Source organism: Callospermophilus lateralis, chromosome 4 (genome assembly GCF_048772815.1).
Source record: "Callospermophilus lateralis isolate mCalLat2 chromosome 4, mCalLat2.hap1, whole genome shotgun sequence".
Lineage (NCBI taxonomy): Eukaryota > Metazoa > Chordata > Mammalia > Rodentia > Sciuridae > Callospermophilus > Callospermophilus lateralis.
This window is the reverse complement of record NC_135308.1, coordinates 166,303,150-166,320,294: the sequence shown is the minus strand read 5'-3', so window position 1 is coordinate 166,320,294 and position 17,145 is coordinate 166,303,150. Positions and strand designations below refer to the sequence as shown.

At 49.9% G+C, this 17,145-nt stretch overlaps 1 protein-coding gene and 1 long non-coding RNA gene across 4 annotated transcripts in view; one reads left to right on the top strand and one right to left on the bottom strand.

Annotated features, from left to right (window-relative positions):
• Window positions 1-14,222, bottom strand: part of Mov10l1 (Mov10 like RNA helicase 1) — a 60,357-nt gene extending 46,135 nt beyond the window's left edge. For all 3 annotated transcript variants that reach the window (XM_076853395.2, XM_076853396.2, XM_076853394.2), the window contains exons 1-9: window positions 14,126-14,222; window positions 12,478-12,662; window positions 8,574-8,736; window positions 7,636-7,748; window positions 6,948-7,132; window positions 4,182-4,325; window positions 3,691-3,911; window positions 3,115-3,247; window positions 1,582-1,776 (exon numbers count right to left, since the gene is read on the bottom strand). In XM_076853395.2, coding sequence (XP_076709510.2) covers window positions 1,582-1,776; window positions 3,115-3,247; window positions 3,691-3,911; window positions 4,182-4,325; window positions 6,948-7,132; window positions 7,636-7,748; window positions 8,574-8,736; window positions 12,478-12,662; window positions 14,126-14,222 — 1,436 coding nt within the window. The remainder of the gene's footprint in view (window positions 1-1,581; window positions 1,777-3,114; window positions 3,248-3,690; window positions 3,912-4,181; window positions 4,326-6,947; window positions 7,133-7,635; window positions 7,749-8,573; window positions 8,737-12,477; window positions 12,663-14,125) is intronic.
• A 132-nt stretch (window positions 14,223-14,354) lies between these two features.
• LOC143397327 (uncharacterized) lies at window positions 14,355-16,847 on the top strand. The gene is made up of 3 exons (XR_013091157.1): window positions 14,355-14,511; window positions 14,851-14,918; window positions 16,753-16,847. It is a non-coding gene; the product is annotated as an uncharacterized LOC143397327 (long non-coding RNA).
• The last annotated feature ends 298 nt before the right edge of the window (window positions 16,848-17,145 follow it).

The window sequence follows — 17,145 nt, the reverse complement described above, 5'->3', positions numbered from 1 at the left end:
ATGGCAGGCCACTACCCCCACCAAAAAACAGGGCGTCCTCCCCCTGAGTGAGCAGAGGGCAACACCAGAGCAGCACAGCTGGGAAGCTCGCTGGGAAAGCAGGGACGCTTAAGACCTAGTGCCAGGCACCGACTCCTCACAGGTACCAAGTGAAGGAGACCAAAAGACCAGGACGTAGTAGATCACTGGCCACTCTGACCTAAGCACACAACATACTGGGGACTTGGCAAGGAGGTGCTGGTAGAGAGGTCTAATAGCAGTGAGACTGAACACCAGCGCCTGGTGTGGGCCCTGGGCAGGCACTCTGCAGCCAACCAGGGCCAGGCACGCTGGTCCACAGGCTGACCACCAGGAAACCAACGACCGTGCTCTAGAGACACCTGAAGGGGACTATGCTATCACACCAAGGACATACATGCCCCGGGACTGAGACTCTGGTGGCAGCTGGTGTGTGCAGCACTCTCTCTTATGGAGCCGCTGTGACTCCTGTGCCCCTGGGTGAGAACCAGGCGTCACCAGCTGCCATCATCCAGGACTCTGTGCTGCAGGCTATGGAGACAGCTGCTCCTTTCCTGGGTCCCCACCTAGAACGTGCCCTGAGGCGAGCAGCACCATCAGCATTCACTGCCTGCTCTGTGCCCAAAGGCTGCGCATCTGACATGCTCTACCTCATTTACTCTTCAAGCCCTCTGCAGCAGGGACTCCACTTATAAGTGAGACCAATACTCAGAGAGCGATAACAACTTGCCCAAAGTCACACGGCTTCTTGGTAGTAGTGCTGTGACTCAAACCACGTTCTGGACTTTACCAGTCATACAGCACCCTTCTCTGCTATCACACTTCCCTGTGGCCTTCATCGACAAAAGTCCCCTGACCCTTATCTCAAACTGTCACTGGGATAACATGTGACTTGAAATCTGAAATTTTCCAGTATTGGAAAAGCACTGTCTCTCACCCCAGTGGGTTCTGGGCAGCACCTGCGCCAAACCCGCTGTGGTGCTAGTGCCAGATTAATGCCCCATCATGCAGGAGACAGCCACTAAAGCACACCATGTATCCCCAGCCAGCGGCTAACAGAGAACATGCTGCTTTCCTTCCCTTCATTCTGAAATGGTGGCACTCCTTCATACAGCCTGAGCAACCCAGCAATCTCACTGCCCAGTGTGAGCTGCACGGGACGCCTGAGCTACCGTGGAGGACACTAGCCAGCATCATGTTAACTCAAGGCTGACGGTGCTGCTGGGCACATGTGTGGACACCGGATGCCAGAGCTCGTCCTGCCCTCAGGAGATAGGAGAGGTCATCAGGAGCAGAGGGCAAGTCCAGTCTGTTCCGAGAGTCACACTGGGACCTTCCAGGGTGGAGCAGGGCACTGGGACATGCAGGCACTTTGCCCTGTCCTCCACACTGCCATGGTGGTGCCAGTGGCAAAGACAAAATCTGACCTTAAGCATTCTATGAAAATGCACCCTGCCCCAAATACAGGAGGAAAAAGCACTGCAAACCCAGCCTGCCAGGACGCACGCCTGTCCACAGCCAGAGCCGGTACTGATCAACAAGCTGCAGGATTCAGGGGCCCACCTCTTCTGTGTAGTCACCACAACAGTCGTCTTTGTGGAGGCCAATGCTTGGGAGCTTTTAGGCTTCTTCCAGGAGAAGGGCTCACGTATGGCAATCAGTGCCTCCTCGCCACTGACCACATTCACTTCCAGGTGCCGCCCGATGAGGAAGCTGGAGAAGCACAGCAGGAGCAGCTCCCTGCAGCGGCCCGAGTGCCTTGAGAAACAAGGGAAACCATCAATCAGCAGCCAGACGGGCCATAGCTCCCCTCGGCACACACAGGGAAAGTGACAGGGCTAAAGAGGAGAGTCAGGCTGAGGCTTTAAGAACTTACATAGAAGTTTACTTCATAAAACAAACAATGCTTTTTCCCAAGACAGAATCAAGGGCTTAAAACTGTCCTTCCTGTAGTTCTCTTTAACTTAATCAGAACAAACACTGTTTTCAACATTGCCAAGATCACACGCATGTGCACAGGAGCATGTGCTGGAGACAACCTGGGGCCTCCAGCCACTAGGCTAGCACTCTGCCACTGAGCCAGAATATTAGCCCTTTTTAATTTTTTTTTTACTTCCTGAGACAGGGTCTTGGTGAGTTGAACAGGCTGGCCTGCAATCAACCATCCTCCTACCTAGGCCTCCCAAGTACCGGGACTTACAGGCATGCACCACACCCAGCTCCAGGTGACATGCTAAGTGAGAAGAGTGTCACCTAACCACCAATAGTACTGCTTTCCACCTGTTCTCTTCTCCTTTCTAGCAGTGGCCAGCCTAGCATACTCTGTGCAGGTGTGCTCTACTCTCACCTATGCCTATGCTACCACAGCTAGGTGGACAGCATCTCACGTGATTCACTAAAGGACTACTGTTGCATAATTGTCACCCACAAATGGACACTGATGGCCCTGATGCAAGACAGTTATTCAGATGACTGGTGAGACAAAAGGAGGCTGGGACTCGAATGCCCAGCTGAGAGATGGCCACTCACTGGCAAGCAGCCTCCACAGGGGACTTAAGGAGGAACCAGGGACAGGTTTAGGTGCCCAGCTGGTTGCAACTACCCAGGGGAAAGAGGGGTGCATGGAGGCCAGATGTGTAAGCTGGGTCTGAGTGGGAAGGAAGCTCCATCCCACTCTTTCTCTCCTCTGGCCCTCACTCCTGGCACTGTGTCTTAGCCAGATGCCCGGGGAGGTGGGGAGGCACAGGGATAAACCAAGGCCTCCGAGACCCAGGACACAGTGCAGGAGTCCTTAGAGGGCTACAATCAGGAGGGCTACAAGTCGTGGAGGGAGCTCATACCCAATGGATCATGAATGTTCTACATTCTTTGTAAAGACCCTGAGTCATTTGCTGAGGACTAGGAAAGACATTGAGGCTGGACACCCCTTGCCTCGACTGGCTGCTTTCTGGACCTGTGCTTCTCCTTGTGACCTGGTTACATCACAGACAGCCATAGATACTCTTAGGACACCCAACAGAGAAGAACCCCAGATGAGGTGTAGAGGGAACATGCACAGGGCCCCGAGGAGCTCTCTGCAGCCCCCCAGTGGCCTACTTGGCTTCACACGTAATGGCGATGAAGGTTTTTCCCCCTGGAGGGATGAGCCCCCCGGGCGTGGTCTCCGTCAGCTGCTTCTTTGATGGGTTGTTTTCTTTTTCTCTACTTTCTTCTTCACAGGTACAGCCACCTAGAGGAGGAAGTTTAAATCCAAAGTTAGACCAAAAGGTAAATCATTTCTAATATAGCTGGAAGTGAATGGCCAGACACAGAAACACTCAGATGCACACAAAGCCTATCTCGGGAGGAAGCAGCAGGCAGGAGGAAGGTGTGTGATCAGAGCCTCCAGACAGGAACTCAGTCTACAGCTTGACCTTGTAGCCCAACCCGCCCCACCAGGACACAGGCTCTGCTGGAAGCTGAAGTTGGTACTGTCAGGCTATTTTGGTCCCCCTCCCTAGCCCTGAAACATTAAGAGCAGAAGGGTCCAGACCCAAGACTTTAGCATAAACCACTACCAAGTGCCGAGGCTGAGACCCCATTGGTTCATGGACTGCAAGCTGCCTCAGATCCCAGCCCTTATGCTGTGACAGTTGCGTGGACGGGCTCCTCCTTAGCAGCTGGACTGCCTACCTGGAGAGACTTCTGTGTTTTCTAGTGTCCCATCACCACAGGTTTTTTGGTAGCTGTTTAACGAATTAACATCGTCATCTGAAAAATGCTTCTCCTTCTCTGGAACAGACTCCTCTAGGCAGGTGTGGCCTTTGTCCAGGGTCTGAAACCTGAACTGCTGCGCTCTGTCCCAGCCAGCCAGTTTGCAGCTGACTAGGTCTTGAGGAACGTCTCCTTTATTCCTGAAGAAGGAAAGAGAACAGCCTGCAGATTTCCAGAGCTGAGGCGCAGTCACCACAAAGGAGAAATCAACCTGGCGAACAGCAACTGCAAATGCCTTTATGGGTTTAAGTTAAAAAGACATTTTGGAGTCAAAAGTTTGACAATATTCTCAGAGGGAAACAATAAACAGAGAAAGTCCAGCTGGTTCTACAGGCCTTCGAAAATCTACAGGCATGCAGCTGAAACTTCTGCTGTCCTGTCGCTTTATTCAAACCCCCAGAGGCACTTACTCTATGCAGATCACCATGGTTTTGCTTCCTCCTTCCTTCAGGGTTCCAAAGTCTGTCATCCTTGTGACTTCAATGTTGCCTTTGTTTTTCAACAGCAGGGCTCCCCAGGACTCCTCTGGGGCTTCACCAGCAGCAGTAGGGTCCCTGAAGCAAGGGCCAATTAGAGGTGTGGGACATAAGAAGGCCCCTGCTCTCTGTCCCTGCTCTAGCTCCAGGGCAGACTGTGGATGAGCCTAGAGGTGCCCACCTAACTACAGGCAGAAACTCCCTAAGACCCAGAATTTCCAGGGATAGCAGGCTATCTCACAGAAGAAGTCTAGAAAGACAGGCAGCACAGATGTCATCAGGCCTCTCCCCTTCTCTCCAGCTCCAGGGTCCAGGGCAGGGAGGGAGGGAGGAAGAGACACTTTCTGCTTTGACACGCAGTGACAGGCAGCATGACAGTGTCCTCACAAGGGACTACATGTGTGACAGTGGTACCATAACACTAAAAGGGAGCTGAAAGTCGCCTCCTCACACTTATGGTAGTTTTTCCACATCTGTGTTCAGAGGCAGACCTCACCATACCTGCTGAGCTCGGCATGGCAATGTGTGGCGACAGGCATCATCACCAGGGCTTTGAGCGTGCGCTCCCAACACCTCTGGTTAAGCAGCGCCAACTACAGCAAGTCTGGCTCTTTTGAAGATGAGAAGTTTTTACTTTGCCTCAAAACAGAGTGTCTTTTCCCTTTGCCATTCACTCTGCCCAGAAGGTCAACCCAGTCTTGAGCACTACCCTGGCCTGCAGCCCATAAGAAAAAAGGCCTCTAGAATGAACCTCTCCATTTCTGGCCCTGCTCACAAACTCAGTGGTCCCTTCTTGGGTCTGTACTGTCCCTTCCTTTCTCTTCTCCCCTCTCTGTGCAAAGGCCTGGTGTGCACTGCCCACATCTGCTATGGATGAGGCCAGAGGAAGTAAGAAGGGAGGCAAGCAGCCTCCAGGTTTCTGGCTCAACCCACGTACAGGACAGGCTGTTTTCAGGGGTACTGGGACTGAGCGTTGAACAGAAGCTGCCTTGCTTATCTGTGCTGTCAATCAGACACAGGGAATACCAGGAGTCTGCAATTACAGGGGGCAGCCAAGGTTGGAAGCAAAGTCTAGTAGCTGCACATGAGGCCTGACCCCAGCAAGAAGGGGCAGTGTACGCGCGATTCCACAGCCTAGCAGCACCACACCCTGGACAGGAAACCCAAGCGAGGATGAGAAGACAGATGTGCTGTGGGGCAGAAATACACCTCTACCTCCATGCACTTGTGGCCTGAAGAAGACAGCAGGGTGGAGTGGTGGGGCATGTCCTTCAAGTGGTCATGCCAACCACAGGCCCACAGTAAGACCTGTTGGCCATGCTTCTCAAGGCCACGGAGGGGGCTTTACAGCAAGGCACAATGCAGAGGAAGCCTGTGGTCATCAAGACCCAGGGCTGGGGCTCCAGTCAGTGATCAGCTAGCCTTGCTTGGCAGACAGGGCCACGTCTCTCTTCCCTGCCCCAGGAGGAAAGCAGGGTTCCCTGGGAAAGGAAACAGGCTCCACGTGGCCAGAGTGAGGTGAAGGTCTTGAGCAGAGTGAGGGCAGAGCACCACTGGTCAACTCATGCACCTCCCTCATGCACCTGTGGCCACTGGGAGACACAAGGCTGGCCTGCCCAACCCAGAGACCAAGCTGGGCACCAGATGTGGGGCGGGAAAACAGACAAAACACTCCCCACACATAGCTTGCACTCAACTGAGGAAATGGGGTAGTGATGAGAATAATGAAGGAGTGAGGAACCTGCCCAGGGAAAAGGCAGGCAGGGCTTGGTCAGCCATGTGCAGGGCTCAGGAAGGGCCACACCACGCTATGTGTGTTCACACAAGAAGGACACCACATGCGAGGATGCCCTTACAATCACCCCAAGAACCTACTATGTCCAACATGTGCTTTTAAATGCCAAAACATGAAAGAACAAACGATACAAGACTCTACACCAAATGGCAATTATCACTATGATCTGATTAGGCTCTGTCTCCTCTGAAACTCAGGTGAAATCTAATCCCCATTACAAGATGGTAAGAGTGGGACCAGGTGGCACCTTAGAGAGGTGATTAGGGCTCTGCCCTCATGAAAGGGTTAATCCACTCATGTGATTAATGCATTAATAGTCATCTGCAGGGGTCAGCAAATAAATGCCAGGCACTCTTGCCATGAAGTGCCCTGCATGGCCTAGGGCTCTGCCAGCAAGAAGCTCATCACCAGATGCAGCCCCTGACCCTGTACTAGAACCTGAGCCCAAACAGACCTCTTTCTTTGATAACTTGCCCAGTCTGTGGTACTGTGTCATTAGCAACAGAAAAGGGGCTTAGACAGTCATCATCTTAGGACGAAGGGACTAAGAGACAAGAAGGACACTGGAAATCTACCTGCACTCCACCGGGAGGCTGAGCCCTCCACACTCACTCCTACAGCAAACGCGGGACCTGGAAGGCCTGCTCTCTGCCTTACCAAAGGGCAGTGATGCGTTCTCAGATGGGGACATGTTCTGAGAAATGTGACTGTCCTGAGGCAAGTCTGTCCTTGTGTGAGCACCAGGGTGTACCTACATGAACTAGGAAGGCTGCAATGTCACTGAGCAGTGTATCTCAGGGGACCAGCACTGCATGGAAACGGTCATCCAAACCACTGTGGCATAGCACATGACTGACTCCTCAAGTCTGGCCTGTCCCCACCCAAACAGGAGTGCTGCTACTTACCTCCTCACAGGGGTCATACAGAGCGCTCTCCACACATAACATGACTGACTGCTCTCCACCACCACGGCGTTGACCACATCGTGCCTCCGTGGCGTGTACCCCTCCGGCAGCTTCAGGGAGTCCAGGCTGAAGAAGATGCTGTCCTCCAGCACCCCGTTCCTCCCACACAGGCTGGAGACGCAGACCTGCGAGTGTGGTGCTGAGCTTGACAACACTGCTGGCAAGGGGCACAGCTCTCCAACTCTGCAGCAGACCCAGGAGGCCTGACCCAGGAGGACGTGCGGAGTCTGTGAGCTCGGGCTGAGAGGGCTACAGAGGTGGCCCACAGACCTTCCCCACTTTTCAGACACGGAACAGCCGTGCCCCCATCTCGCCCTGGTGCAAACTCAATTCCTCCTCATTTCCACCTCACTCCCCAATCACACGAGCTCAGGAGGAAGGGAGGTCCCACAGCCCACCCACTCACCCCACAATTCTCTACCAGGCACGTTTTGCCCCTAGAACATGTTACACACGCCCACATCTGTGAGTACTCAGGGTCGTCTCTACTTCCCCGAGGAAACACAGGCCTGGCTGAGCTGCGCTCACCTAGGTTTCCCAGAACCTCTGGGAGAACCTGGGGCATGGAAGTGAATCCTGGAGGCAGGTGTGGCAGAAACACAGGGAGGAGCCACTTGTCACACACTACCTTGTCCATGCGCTTGTACCTCAGCGGCTTCACTGATATGGCCTCACTGCTCCACGTGCCTGGCCGGATCCAGTACTCAGCCTCCACCCAGTCTCCTTTGCACGGCTGGAAACCTGAAATGGCAAGAGAGAAATGACATCCAACTGCCCAGTTCAGATTATCAATATCACAACTGTTCTAATATATTCAGATTTTTCTTTTGTTAGACAGCAAGGATGGGGGGGCGGTGATGGGGCACAGGCTTTAGAACAACAATCTGAAGACCTTGGGAATGTCAAAGATGAGAATAGGTCCCTGGAGCAACCATACTGGTTACCAGAGAGACACCTGAGACAGGGCAGACCCCACTGGGCTGGACCGACACTTGGCTCCTGGGCTAAAGGCCACTCACAATTTGGGCTCAAAACTTTGAGCCAGAGGATTACATCAGGGCCGTTCTGCCACCCAGGGACATCTCTGAGCATGACCCTCCCTCAGCTTCCAGAGGAGTTGGTTTTGCCTCAATTGAGTTTTTTGTTATCAGCAAAACCCTCTGCCTGGGCTTGTCTTTACTCCTCAGGGTAAGCCTTCCCTCGTGTGTCTCTTGTCAATGTCTACAGCTTGAAACATTCCCCATCTCTCCATGAGACCTCTCTCCACAAGGCCACCTAGGCAATGGCCTCCTGTTGGTATGGCTGAGGGGAATAGACAATCCCAGGCAGCATTTCCCAGGACTCAGGAGTTCCACAGAGAGAGCAGATTTCAAAATCCCCAGCAGCTGCCTGTTGATGTCATTTTGGGGGGCTACAGTTAACATTGAGACCCCTGCATAGGGCTGGCACTGGCAGAGGCATGACTGAACCCAACCATTCCAAGAATGCACGTTGCTATCTCAAATCCAAGCCAGTTAAAATCGCAAAGCCCAATCTTAAATGTAAAGCAGAAGCCCATCCAGCTACCTTCACACACGCTCTCCAGAGAGAAGTACGTGGTCTGACTAATATAGCCAGTGCCTTCCATCAGGGAAGTCACGCAACCGATCAGCACCCGGGGACTGGAGTCGGACAGCCCTCTGCCGTAGCTTTTGCTGTCGTCCTCCCATTTATCAGAGACAGCTTCTACCTGTAAGACAGACAAATCACACACCAACTTACAGCGTTATAAAAGGAGGACAAAATAAGCAAACTGCAGGCCAACATCTTATCTTAGTCCATTCGGGCTGGGAAGTCCAAGATCAAGGCAGCAGTTTCAGCATCTGTGAGGACTTGTTTCCTGGTTCACATCTGGTACCTTCATAACATGTCCTCAAATGCGAGAAGGAATGAGGAGCTCCCTGTAGTCTCCAAGGGCATGAATCCCATTTATGAAGCCCCTGCCTTCATGACAGTCACTCCCCAAAGGCCCCGCCTGCTAATACTATTTATCACCATAGAGAAGTCTATCTAGCAATACCTCATGAATGCAGATGAGAATCTTCACCAAAATAGCAAATGAGTGTACAGCATATTGAAAGGTTTATACACCATGACCAAGTGGGCTTATCCCAGAATGCAAGAGCAGCCCATCACCTGAACTCCAGCCAGCAGAAGAACATACCACATTGACCAGAAGACACCACATGACCTGTCATTTGACTGGGGCTGGGGCTCAGCGGTAGAGTGCTTGCCTAGCAAGTGTGAGGCACTGGGTTCGATGCTCGGCACCACATAAAAATACATAAATAAAATAAACGTATTGTGTCCATCTAAAAAAAAAAAAAAGGGCATCTGATTAAACTGTACATCTCTTCACCACACATTACCCAAACCGGGAGTAAAAGGAAACTTCCTCAATGTGCTAAAGGTCATAAATAAAAGTTCACTGCTAGCATCAACCCAGCGCTCAAAGATGAACAGTTCTCCCATAAGATCAGGAAGGAGACAAGGAGGCCCACTCTCTCCTTCTATTCAATACGGCACTGCAAGTCCTCACCAAAGCAATTAGGCTAAAAAATAAATAAATAAATAAATAAAAGGCATCCAAACTCGAGAAGAAGTAGAACTATCTCTGTTCACACATAGCTTGATCTCACATGTAAAAGACCTAAAGCTGTCCCAGGTTAGCAGGTGAGGCCTTTGGGAGCTGACTGGGTCACACATGTGTATTCATAAGAACTGCTACGGCTGCATGTTTTTGTCCCTACCCTCCCAAAAATGTAGAGTTGATAAACTCAGCAAAGTAGCAGGATACAAAGTCCACACACAAAATTAGTTTTATTTTTATAAGACTCTGAAGAATCTGAAGAGGAAATCGAGCATCAAAAGAAAGAGGATACTTAGGAAACAACAAGGAGATGTAAGATTTACCCTACCAACTGCAAACCACTGAGGGAGGGAATGAAGCCTCACAAGTGGAAAGACACTGCATCGTGGCTGGAAGACGCAGGTGTGAGAGGTGAGATGCAGCTGGGAGCATGGAAAGGCTCTGCTTCCCACATCACAGCATCCAGGCCAGGGCTGCCTCAAGTACCTTCTGTGGGGCATGGACTTCCTTTGATTGTGCCACCTGACTTGGCAGCTGCTACTACAAATAGCACTTGCTAAATACGGCTGAAGAAACTGAAGAACCAATTTTAAATTTTACTTAGTTTTAATAAATTCAAGTAGCTACACACTGACCAATGTAATTCTGCAATCTGAATTATTTTTATATGTATCATTTAAAAATTATGATATGAAACATTAAGATAACATTATATAACCCACGCATTTCCAAGAAGTAGTTAAGCACTCAATAAGTTTGCCACCTTATAAGTTACATTAAAAATCAATAGCTTTCCTATAAAGAAAAAGATTAATTTGAAAATACTATGCAAAATTATACTGAATATTTGTGGCAGAGCACACCTGTAATCCCAGAGACTTGGGAGGCTGAGGCAGGAGGATCACAAGTTTGAGGCCAGTCTCAGCAACTTAGTGAGGCCCTAAGCAATTTAGCAAGACTCTGTCTCAAAAATAAAAAATAGAAAGGGCTGGAGATGAACTCAGTGGTTAAGTGTCCCTAGGTTAAATCCTTGGTACCAAATAAAAAAATAAAATCATATCAATAACGGAATAAACCCCAAAATTACTTGAGATAACTCAAAAAGTTTGCAGAACCTTAAAAATACTATTAAGTTGTGAAAAAACTACATAAATAAACAGACATAATTTATAGTTAAAGTTTATGTCAATTAAGCCTAAATGGAATCCATAAACTCAGGACAAAAACAATCAGAGCAGAAAATTAACAACAAAAAATACATCTCGCCCAGAACATATGAAAGCCAAGCAAATTCCACCCACAAATAAAGGTAAGGAAAGGAAACCTGCCTACCATCAGTGATAGTGGCCATGCAAAAGGGATCCAAAGGACACACAGGGACCCATAACCACAAGAAAGTGGGATTCTGATACATGGAAAGAAACCTTTCAAGTCAGCAGGAAAAAAGTAGGTGTCTCAGTAGGGTGATTGTTGAGCTGTGAGAAAAGGAACATCTGGCAGTCTACAGGACACAACAAATGACTCAAGATTAATATCAATAAACAAATAATTTTCAGAGGAAAATCTGAGTGAATATTTATGATAAGAAGTAGAATAACCCTCTCAAAGGATTCTTTTTTATTTTATTTTTTTTAAAACAAGGTCTCATTAAGTTGCTTAGTGTCTTGCTAAGCTGCTGAGGCTCAGCTTCCCAGCCACGGGGATCACAGGCATGTGCCAACATGCCTGGCTTCTCAAAGGATGCTTAAGAGACCCAAATCCATCCAATAAATTAAGACACATTTAACTACATAAAATGAAACTGTAGGGCTGGGGATGTGGCTCAAGCGGTAGCATGCTCGTCTGGCATACGCAGGGCGCTGGGTTCAATCCTCAGCACCACATAAAAAATAAAATAAAATAAAGATGTTGTGTTCACCAAAAACTAAAAAATAAATATTAAAAAATTCTCTCTTTCTCTGTCTTTAAAAAAAAAAAAAATTGAAACTGTAAAACGAAGTCAAAGATGATCTTAGAGAAAATATTTTTAACACTTTCACATAATAAATTTCCTTTAAAAGCTCTAATTTTCATTATTAGGTAAGCTTTAATAAGCAAAAAAGCTAAACCCAACAAAAAGTTGATAAAGGATATGAAGATATCTCAGTGAAAAATTTGAAAAAATAACATACTTTAAGGTTTACACACAAAATCATGAGATCACTCTTCATTTACTAAACTGGCAAATATTTCCAAGCTCAGGAATAATGATATCCCTGCAAACACCAGTTAGCAGGCAGTCTCCATTCTGCAACTGAGACTATAAACTCATACAATATTAATAATGCCAAATTGATGATAATCTTATGAAATCTGCATACCCTTTTGACTTAGCAATTGTACCTCCAAGAATTTGTGCTACAAAAATACTATTTTATGTGAAAAAGTTGCTGAATAATAGAGTCCACTGAGTTTTGCTAACCTGCTAATAAAGGATTCAATCATTATCATTTAAAGAACAGTTTTTAAAAATGGCTAGAAGAACAAAGAACTGTTAACAGTATTCTAGCATACATTTATAAGCAAACTTTACCTTTTTGAAAATTTTTTTAGTTATAGATGAACACAATACCTTTTTTAATTATTTATTTTTATGTGGTGCTGAGGATTAAACCCATGCATCACACACGCCAGGCAAGTGCTCTACCACTGAGCTACAGCTACATCCCCAAACTTTACCTTTTGAACTTTAAAACAAACGCTTCCCCTTCAGATACACTCCACTCTCCCTTGGCCAGGCCATGTCTGAGAGGCTGACAAATGTGGAGCATACAGACAGTTGCTGAATGAACCCGGACTCACCCTGATTGCTTTCAGTCCATTTGACACTTTGTTTTCTTCAACAACTGCAATGACTTCTTGTCCAACGTTCAGAAGCACTTTGCTAGTCACAGCCTCATTGGAGAAGTAGATCAAGTCATCAATCATGCCATAATCACTACAGTACCTTGTCACGACACCCTGCACAGTTTTCAACCTAGTGTCACCTGAAACAGGCAAGCAAAGAGGTTAGCAAGATCAGCTACAATTGTGCCCTACCAGAGAAAGACCATGAGCATCCACAGGGGACAGGAGCCTATGGGCGGGATTTGAGATGTAGAGACCCTGACATGGCATGGAGTGTTTGGAATGTAGGGTTTCTGGGGCAGAGGCTCAGGTTCTGGGGGACATAGGTGGTAGATGTGGTAGGGAGAACCCAAACTATCTGGCTTTGCCTCCTGGCTCTTCTACTGCCATGTATCACCCTGGGCTTCTCAGTTTCCATCTGTGAAATGGAGAGAATACTGGTCACTACCCATGAGTGCTGTTGGAGAGTCAAGTACCAACACACACACACAACGTACTCAGTGGCTGGCATGGGGCAGAGCGCCATATCAACTGCTTGGCTTTCAGGAACTGTTACCATCATCTTCCCTTATTATTATCAAGAACAGCAGCGGCAGCAGCCCAGGGAGACTGGGAAAGAACCAACTGGCCCTCAGCCAGAGAGATCTCCTGAGAACTGTAATTGCAGTCCTTGCTGTGCCTTCCCGGCGACTTCTCACAGGAGAAAGCCTGGGGCCCAGGCCACATCAGAGCTGAGCAATCTCAGTGATGCACATTGCTGGAGTGCAAGCTGTTGCTGAAAGCCATTCTACAGATGAGACCAGCTGGATGAGTGACCTGCTCCAGGTTGCAGTTGGCTGTAGGCCTTAACACATCAGCATAGGGTGGCCTTTACTGTGCTGCCCCCAATTCACTCTATTTCTGATATTTCTGGCTTCTCTTGTGGAGAATGTCATCGTTTTAGAGGTTAGAGAAAGCCAAAGGGAAGCACTACCCTGAACTCAATTCCTGTAGAGAAGGAGGAACAGGGAGAAACAGCTGTAACCTTGGGGGAAAGCTGCACCAGGGAGAGGCAGTCTGCCAGCATTAGCGGCACAAGAGGAGGAGCGATTTCATCACATTCAGAAAGCACGCTTGAAGAGGGTCGGATGACGTTTTTTTGGAATGAGGAAAGCTCACAACTGCAAGTGACGCCAGGGAAAGAGATAAGGCAGAGGCGTGCAGAGTCGGAGGTGCCCTCGCAGGCACACACGCGAGAGCAAGAGGGCGCCTTGATGGAGATGGACTGCCAGATCGTTCTTCCCAGAAAGAGCGGGAAGGACCCGTGTCCAAACCAGGAACTGTGCATAAGCCAAAAGGGCGGCCCTGCGTTGCGCTGGGAGGGGAGGAGCTGATGGCCAAGCTGAAGGCGCGGCTTCAGCTTGACGGGGCTGGAGGACAGGCGAGGCCCTGGTCCGCGCGCAGCGCAGAACGTGCTGCGGCCCCAACACGCGAGGGTAGGCGGCTCCGTGGGGTCACGGTCACGGTCACAGGTCACAGGTCACAGGTCAGGCTGGTCGCAGCCCGCAGCCCTGGGCCTCCCAGCGGAGGCTCTCTGAGGGGCGCCCGCCCACCCCACGCGCACCTTCCGCGAGCTCCGGTTCTGGTTGCCCGGGCTCCTCCTCGGGGACGTCCTCCCTCCTCCAGAAAAAGGCCACCAGTTTGGCCGCGAGGCGCAGCATGGCTCCGCTCTCCCCGCCGAGTTGACTTCGCTGGCCACCTGAGGCACGGCACGCGGCTATCTCCCTCGGCCAATGGGGGCGCCGCCCGCGGAGCTCAGCCAATGGGATTGCTGCGGATCCAATCGCCTCTCTCTGCTCCTGGCCAATGGGGGCGCCGCGGTTGCGCCTGCGCCTGCGCCTGCGCCTGCGTTGACTCCCTTGGAGCGCAGCGTGCCTGCGACGGTTGGCGGTTGGCGTTGGTCAGCATTCTGGAAGACCCCGCGCTCTGCAGTGACGTCATGCCTGAGTAGTGCGTGCAGCAACCTGAGGCGGGTCGGGGCGGGCCCGGGAGGCCTCCCCCGCAGGGCAGAGGTGGGCCTGGGTGGGGCCGGGGCGGGGCCAGGGCTCTCTCTTGCCTCCGCCCCGGGGCGTCCTGGCCTTGGCCTCCTCTTGGCCCCGGCCCTCTCCCCTTCCTCCTGTGGAGGCTGTAGGCTGGCGGACTCAAGCCAGCGCTGGTGAAGCCATCGGCCTGCGGTTTCCTCGTGGGACGGCCTTAAATGACAAGCCGTCTTCTGCCGTGGCTGTAGGGTTGTCCAGGTTTGCTGATTCCGCCCTTTGAGGAGCCTGTCCGTTTCTTCCCACCTGACAGATTGCTGGCATGAAGTTGTCCATCCCGGTCTCTCGTGGGTGCGCGGTCTGCAGAGGCCAGTTGTTCAGGTCAGCCTTCTGTTTCCTTCTTAAGAGTTGTCGATTTTGTTGTCTTTTTAAAAACACCTCCAAGTTTCATTGGTCTTTATTGTGTATGTCTTTACTATTTCAGTTATTTTTTGGTTATTTCTCACCTACCTTTTTGGTTTAATTTGTGTTTTTATTAGCTTCTTCAGGTGGAAAGTTATCTGATTAATTTGGGAACTTTTTCTCTAGACAATGTAAGCATTTAAAATTTAATAGTTTCTCTTTGAGCTCTGATTTATCTGTATCCTACAAAATTTGACTTCCATTTTCATTGAGTTTCCAATTTCCTTTGTGATCTCTACTTTGACCACAGGGGCTTTTGTTTTGTTAATTTTTTAACATAGATTGATTAATTTATAAAAATTTGGAGATTTTCCTGAGAACTTTCCTGATTTCCAGTTTAATTTGGTCATGGTCAGAGAATAAAACCCGGATGTTTCAGTCTTTGAAATTTATTGAGGCTTTCTTTCTCTTACAAATAGTTTTCTTGCCAGAATGTTCCACATACTGCTGTGAGCAATGTGTGTTCTGCTGTGTTGGCCAAGGTTCCACTAGTTCTGGTCAGGACATCTGTATTTTACTAGACCAGACCTGGCAGTCTGATTGACAACCTCCTTTCTGAGGGCTGGGAGGGAGTGACCCCTTCCTTATACACTTGTGGAGTCCTGCCGTGCCTGGACTCATCCTGGGACTCATCCTGGGAGTTCACAGGTGAATGAGAAGGATCCCAGGGATGTATTGAGTTGGTAGGAAGAGACACCCTAGAGACCAGGGCATTTGACATGGGGGCTGGGTTCACGGGTCCAGCTTCCCAACAGGGGTGGTTTGTGGTGGAAGTTACTGCCAGGCAGGACTATCCCTGAACTCCATCTACTTGAGACATCCACAGGTTTGCCAAAATGAAAAGCAAGACCCTAGCTCTGAGCCTGCTTCCCCCTGGCTGGCTGAGCATAGCCCACGCCACTGACAGCACATAGTATTGGCTCTTTCAGGTCTCTCCTGAATGGCTCTCTTCCCTCCACTCCCAGTGCTGCCACCTTGGTGCCAGGCAGCACCTGCCCTATTTCCCCACCTGCTCTCCAGCAGACCCCTCCAGCAGGTCTGTCTCAGAGTCAAAAGCAAGTGGTCTGCACACCCACAGGCATCTTGTACCTGGACACCCTTGCATCCCAGGATCATGTGCCCACTTCTTCCATCCTTGCCCAGGCCACCCCGGGCCTTTGCACCTGCCGTGCCACCAGCCCTTCTGTCTGCCCTCCTTGCTTCAGCATGCCTTGGCTCTCAAGTCTTCTCACTGAGGCCTGTCCCCCTCCTGTTTCTCTTCCTGGAGACAGAAGGTCAGGTGCCATGCGGCTGACATGATTTATGGTGCACACGTGTTCCTGTCCATGCAGGAACCTTTGTGTGGAGGACCGTGGCCTGCGCTGTTCACTCAGATATTTGCTGAAGGCCGTGTAAATGTCGGGGCAGAGGAGGGCTCAGTGGGCAGAGGGAGGAAGGGCTCTGAGACAGAATGGTTGGAAGAGCATGCAGGAGCACAGGACTTGTTCCAGCCAGGAGGATGCACTTCTACTCTGTGCGTTGGGGGCCCTGGGGTGTGCTTTGCAACTTCTGAGTCAAGGCCACTGTTTGTTTCTTGGTAGGGAGCAGCTTTTGAAAGATTCCAAAGGGTGAAATTGGCTCCGCATTTTTCTTCAAACAAAAAGAAACACAGGGTTCAATCCAGTTGGACCAATTTCTGTAACTGTTAATTGCCTTAAAATTAAAAGTTTTGAAAGTTTCTCAACCCACTCAAAATAAGTTCTTGACTTCACAGGTGCTAGTTTCTGTGAATCATCCCTAGTCCTTGCTTGGTTGAGAAGCTGATACAAGCAAACCCCCCGTGATCTGAAACTTGACAACAGTGTCCAGGTTTGATGTGGGTTTGTGGTTTAAAGAGCCAGTTTTCACAAAGAAACTGCCAGGGGCCAGTGTCTCTGGATGAAATATGTTCATGTCCTTTTTCTCTGCTTGGTGAGCAGAAATAAAGGGTGCAGCGATACCATGCCAGCCCTAGGGACTGCCACAGGAACCAGTGGGCGGAACCTGGACCACAGCAAGGGCCAGTCCAGCCAGTACTTAACAGAAAGGTCTGTGTGACCTTGTGAAGGAGATTCCATCATGTGATCACAGGGGACAGAAAAGGGCTGCAGGAGAATGTAGTACACCC